Raw genomic sequence first — 5,000 nt, 5'->3', positions numbered from 1 at the left:
AGCGGCCAAGAAGGCAGCCAAGAGCCCCAAGAAGGCTACAAAGGCAGCCAAGCCCAAAGCCGCCAAGCCCAAGGCAGCCAAGGCCAAGAAGGCAGCCCCCAAGAAGAAGTAAACCTATTACAAACAGTGTTCTACTCGACACATGTTGTACCACAAAAGGCTCTTTTAAGAGCCACCCACCTCTTTCCATAGAAAGCGCATTGATTTCCATGTACTACCTGTCGTGAAAAAGAAATTACGCACACTAGGCTACTTTTACGCACACAACATTGTCCCACTCTGGGTGTGTGCGAAGGGAGAGGCATATAATAGAGGGCCAAAATGGCTTAGAAATTCGACCTCACGAGTGCACCCTCACCAGCCATTTTTATATATGAGCCACTGGGCTATTCCCGTTCAGAGGCAGGCTGCTGTGATGTGTTACAAGTGCCATGTAACAACAATAACAATACTATAGTGGCTTCGATTTCAAACTCAAGAGTGCACCCTCACCAGCTGTTTGTTTCCCATTTGGAGAGAAATAATGTGAGGATTTCATTTCGGACATTTTTGCGCTCATGCGAAATGACACAAAGTCGGAGGGAAACAAAGTAGCCTCTCACTCGCTGCCTGTGGGTGGGAACCGGCTTAGAGCTGTCTGTCCGTCCGTCTGTCCCTCGCTCCAATTGGATAAGGCCACACCGGCCCGGTGGCCAATCGTTGCCTCTTGTGGCGAGGTATATGTACGGCTCTCGAAGTGGCGAGCGGCTCATTCAGACTTTCTCAAGCTACCAATATGAGCGGAAGAGGCAAAACCGGAGGCAAGGCCAGGGCGAAGGCAAAGACCCGTTCATCCCGTGCTGGTCTCCAGTTCCCTGTGGGCCGTGTGCACAGGCTGCTGCGCAAAGGCAACTACGCCGAGCGTGTGGGCGCTGGCGCACCAGTCTACCTGGCCGCCGTGCTCGAGTACCTGACTGCTGAGATCCTGGAGTTGGCCGGCAACGCTGCCCGTGACAACAAGAAGACTCGTATCATCCCCCGTCACCTGCAGCTGGCCGTCCGTAACGACGAGGAGCTGAACAAACTGCTCGGCGGTGTGACCATCGCTCAGGGTGGTGTGTTGCCCAACATCCAGGCAGTGCTACTCCCCAAGAAGACAGAGAAGGCAGTCAAAGCCAAGTAAATTCGCGACTTCAACTTGACTACTCAACCCCCAAAGGCTCTTTTAAGAGCCAACCACCTAGCTCTCCAAAAGCGCAAAGTACCTTTCTATGACCGCAATACATTGAGTGGGTGTATACACAACTATTTCGACATTCTGTGCCCACATGAGGCCTTGCATGAACAACTACACCTACTAGGCCTCGTTTGCCATAGCAGGCTAGCATTAGATTACACGTGCCTATAAGATGTCACTCTTGACTTTGGCGACTATTATTGCGCGTAAAGGACCGGCGGCGTCCTATTGCGCGCGCACCGGGAGTTTGAATTTTGGAGAGGCCGGGCCTCGCGTCCAATGGCCAACGGAGGAGGCCTGCGCAACGGGCCAATCGGGGTGGTGGGGAGATGGTGTCCAATCAGCAGGCGCCACTGCCGGCTTTATAAACTTCACATAGGCATTTCGAGGCTATACTCCCAGCGCCATGGCCAGAACCAAGCAAACCGCTCGCAAATCCACCGGTGGCAAAGCCCCCAGGAAGCAGCTCGCCACTAAGGCTGCTCGCAAGAGTGCCCCGGCCACCGGCGGTGTGAAGAAGCCTCACCGTTACAGGCCCGGCACCGTGGCTCTGAGAGAGATCCGTCGTTACCAGAAGTCCACTGAGCTACTCATCCGCAAGCTGCCCTTCCAGCGCCTGGTGCGAGAAATCGCCCAGGACTTCAAGACCGACCTGCGCTTCCAGAGCTCCGCCGTGATGGCCCTGCAGGAGGCTAGCGAGGCTTACCTGGTCGGCCTGTTCGAGGACACCAACCTGTGCGCCATCCACGCCAAGCGGGTGACCATCATGCCCAAGGACATCCAGCTGGCCCGCCGTATTCGCGGAGAGCGCGCATAAATGAGGATGACCTGAACTCGAAAATCCCCCAAAGGCTCTTTTAAGAGCCACCTCCATATTTCCATCAAAAAGGCACAATTGTTCCATGTATACACGCACCTCTACATTAGCCACCATGTATGTTGTTCACTAACACGTCTAAAAGCTACGTATTGCACCTTTTAGTTGCCTGAAGTCTAGCTTCAATGTTTGTTTGTGTGTATATACACAACCATCTGGCATCATCCACTTCCTTTGAACTATAGTAGCACAGTAAAATGCTTTACAAAGGAGGGGAAAAAGAAACGAGTGATAATATAGGCCGAATAGTAACAAGAATTGTGTTCAGATGAATAATTGACACTATTAGTTGTGTGTAATAATAGCCTTGCATGCAGTCCAGAAAAAACATTGCATGCCAACTTACTTTGAAAGTCCCATGTTGCAGTGCTGCTGAGAGACTCATGCAGAGGCCAAAACTTTACAGTGGAGCACGGAGGCCATCTTGTGGTTAAATGTGGGTACTGCACATCATGGTGATTCCCTTTCGGCCAGCGTTTCCCAAACGCGGTCCTGGGGTCCCCAAGGGGTGCGCGTTTTGCGTTTTGCCCTAGCACTCCACAGCTGATTCTAATACTCCAGCTTCATGATGATGAGTTGATTATTTGAAGCAGCTGTGTAGTGCTAGGGCAAAAACTCCCAAAACGTGCCCCGAGTTTGGGAAACCCTGCTTTAGGCTAATACTAGCCTATTAGGATGACTTGGTTCGATCGCTTTAATGGCAACTGCTGAACTCTGGTTTTCACTAATTACTTGTCCCAGGTCACCATTATGAATCCAATAGCAAAACAAATGTTTCAACATTGCTCAATAGTGAAAAAAGGGCAGGAAACGATGGGTTCTCAACAATATTTCACCAACAACCAATCACTATTCAAGCATAGACATTAGGATCATCCACAAATATTCCTAAATCATACTACAAAAGGGTTGTAACGAAATGGATTTGTCTGTTCAATGCAAGTTCAACGTCAAAGAAAAAGTGCATCACCACAACAAACGTGTCTTTAGATACACTGTAAAAAAATGACTTTGTGGAATGTACTCAAGCTATTACAGTCAACAAAAGCACACGTCATATTATTGAGTAGATCTTTTAGCTTGTTTTTATGCGTAGATAAGCTTGAGTAAGTTGTTTAGATGTGGTCCAATACATAGAGTAAAGATGATAGAGGTAAAAAATGATTATATTATGTTGATTCAACTCAAATAGACATTGTGTTATTTTACCTGAATGATTCATCCTATAATGTATTTAGACCAAGTCAGAAAAATGTTCACATTTTTACTTTGGATTCACTCAATCAGATCCCTTAAGAGAAAAGGTATCCGGACACCGGGAATCCATTTATTTAAACATCAACGGTTTGCAAAACATCTGTTATTATGAGATGAGAAATTACGGATTCGCAATCAACACTGCAGGTAAATCCTGATTGCTGCAGGTAGGCAAAACCGTAGAAATAGGAACTACAACACTAACTAGTATAGGATCTCTGTGGGCAGACCCATTACTTACGAGAGATACAATGGAGCTTCAACCCCAAGGCAAGAAAAGTATTCATTGGTTCCACTTCTTTCCCTTCTAAATGCGTTTGCCTAAGGACAGGCTGTATGCACATATCTAAATGGCATTAAAAAATCAGTATTTTTTTTGCCACTCAGAACACAGACATTTACCTTAAGGGGAGTTACCCTCATTTTAGACTTCCCAAGCATACATTTTCATGACAGCGTTCCTAATCTGCAGTAGGCAAAGCAGTTGAAAATCGGTAGGTTAACACCAAACCGTGAGGTGATTATGAATTCAGAGCAGTCGGATTAAGTCATAGTCAAATACATTTGAACAAATGAACAACAATATCACACGGAAAGTGATGTGAGCATTGCATTGTGGAAAGCAATGACATTACCAGAACACGTATTGCAACGCGAGGCATGTATTTCTAGATTAAACACTGATTCAGTGTGATGAACAAGTACATGTATGATTTGGTGTGCTCTACTTGAACACGCGCTTAGAGTTTTGAAACCACTGCCTATATGATGAGCGGTCGTTGTTTGTTTTATTACCACATACTTATGGAAATTGCACCGGTTGAGAGATGATGGCTCTCTTGTGCCTACGGTGAAGGGTACTTCTGATCCAGCAGGTGGTGCTAAGATCCCTCCCTATATGACTTGAATGATGAGTTGATTTATTCCTTATAGCTCCTAATGATTTTAAGGCCAGTGTTGGCAAACATTACTTGTGCTCCAGCAGGTGGCCATGAAATCCCTCCCTATATGACTTGACTGACCAGTTAGTTGATGGACTCCTTATAGCTCCTAATGATTTTAAGGCCAGTGTTGGCAAACATTACTTCTGCTCCAGCAGGTGGCCATGAAATCCCCCCCTATATGACTTGACTGACCAGGTAGTTGATGGACTCCTTATAGCTCTTAATGATCTCAAGCAGAGTGTTGGCCACATGACCTCTGGTCCAGCAGGTGGCGGTGAAAATAGTCCCTATAGGAGTTGACTCATTTCTTTGAGGTCCTAAATGAAGCATAGGGCGTCAACAGTGCATCTCGGCCTAACCCTGTTCCGGGCCCATTTCTTCACTCGATGCTTCCGGTGTTCTTCATCTCCTCTTCAATAGTCCTTCTCCACGTCTTCCTTCCCGCCTTGCCCTGTGCGTTCCACTGAAGTGTCTGTGTTTTTATGTCGTTAGGAGTTTTGCTCACTGCGTGTCCCCCTTCCATTTCCACTTTCTGTCCCAGTTGGGTAGCTATCCATTATACTGTAGCCTACTTACTACCAATGTCACTGTAGTCAAAGGTGATTTTCGATTATTATGTATGAGTATTATTATATATTGTTATATTATGATGTTCAAGCCTATAGGCTGTGGTAACAGGCCCTCTGTGATTTGTTGTTGTACTGTA

General features: G+C 46.8%; 2 protein-coding genes across 2 annotated transcripts in view; both read left to right on the top strand.

Annotated features, from left to right (window-relative positions):
- Positions 1 to 112, top strand: part of LOC311124133 (histone H1-like) — a gene marked incomplete at both ends in the record, with an annotated part of 624 nt that extends 512 nt beyond the window's left edge. The window contains one exon of the mRNA XM_084198341.1: positions 1 to 112. This exon is cut by the window's left edge and continues 512 nt beyond it. Within this exon, the coding sequence (XP_084054467.1) occupies positions 1 to 112 (112 nt within the window).
- A 663-nt stretch (positions 113 to 775) lies between these two features.
- LOC311124150 (histone H2A) lies at positions 776 to 1,162 on the top strand (the record flags this gene model as incomplete). The annotated part of the gene is made up of 1 exon (XM_084198351.1): positions 776 to 1,162. The coding sequence occupies one exon, from the start codon at positions 776 to 778 to the stop codon at positions 1,160 to 1,162; it is 387 nt and encodes a 128-aa protein (XP_084054477.1).
- Positions 1,163 to 5,000: the final 3,838 nt, after the last annotated feature.

The sequence above is a fragment of the Coregonus lavaretus genome (genome assembly GCF_964263955.1).
Source record: "Coregonus lavaretus genome assembly, contig: HAP1_SCAFFOLD_528, whole genome shotgun sequence".
In the NCBI taxonomy this organism is placed as follows: Eukaryota; Metazoa; Chordata; class Actinopteri; order Salmoniformes; family Salmonidae; genus Coregonus; species Coregonus lavaretus.
Note: the sequence above shows the minus strand (reverse complement) of the source record. Positions and strands in the feature narration are given on the sequence as shown.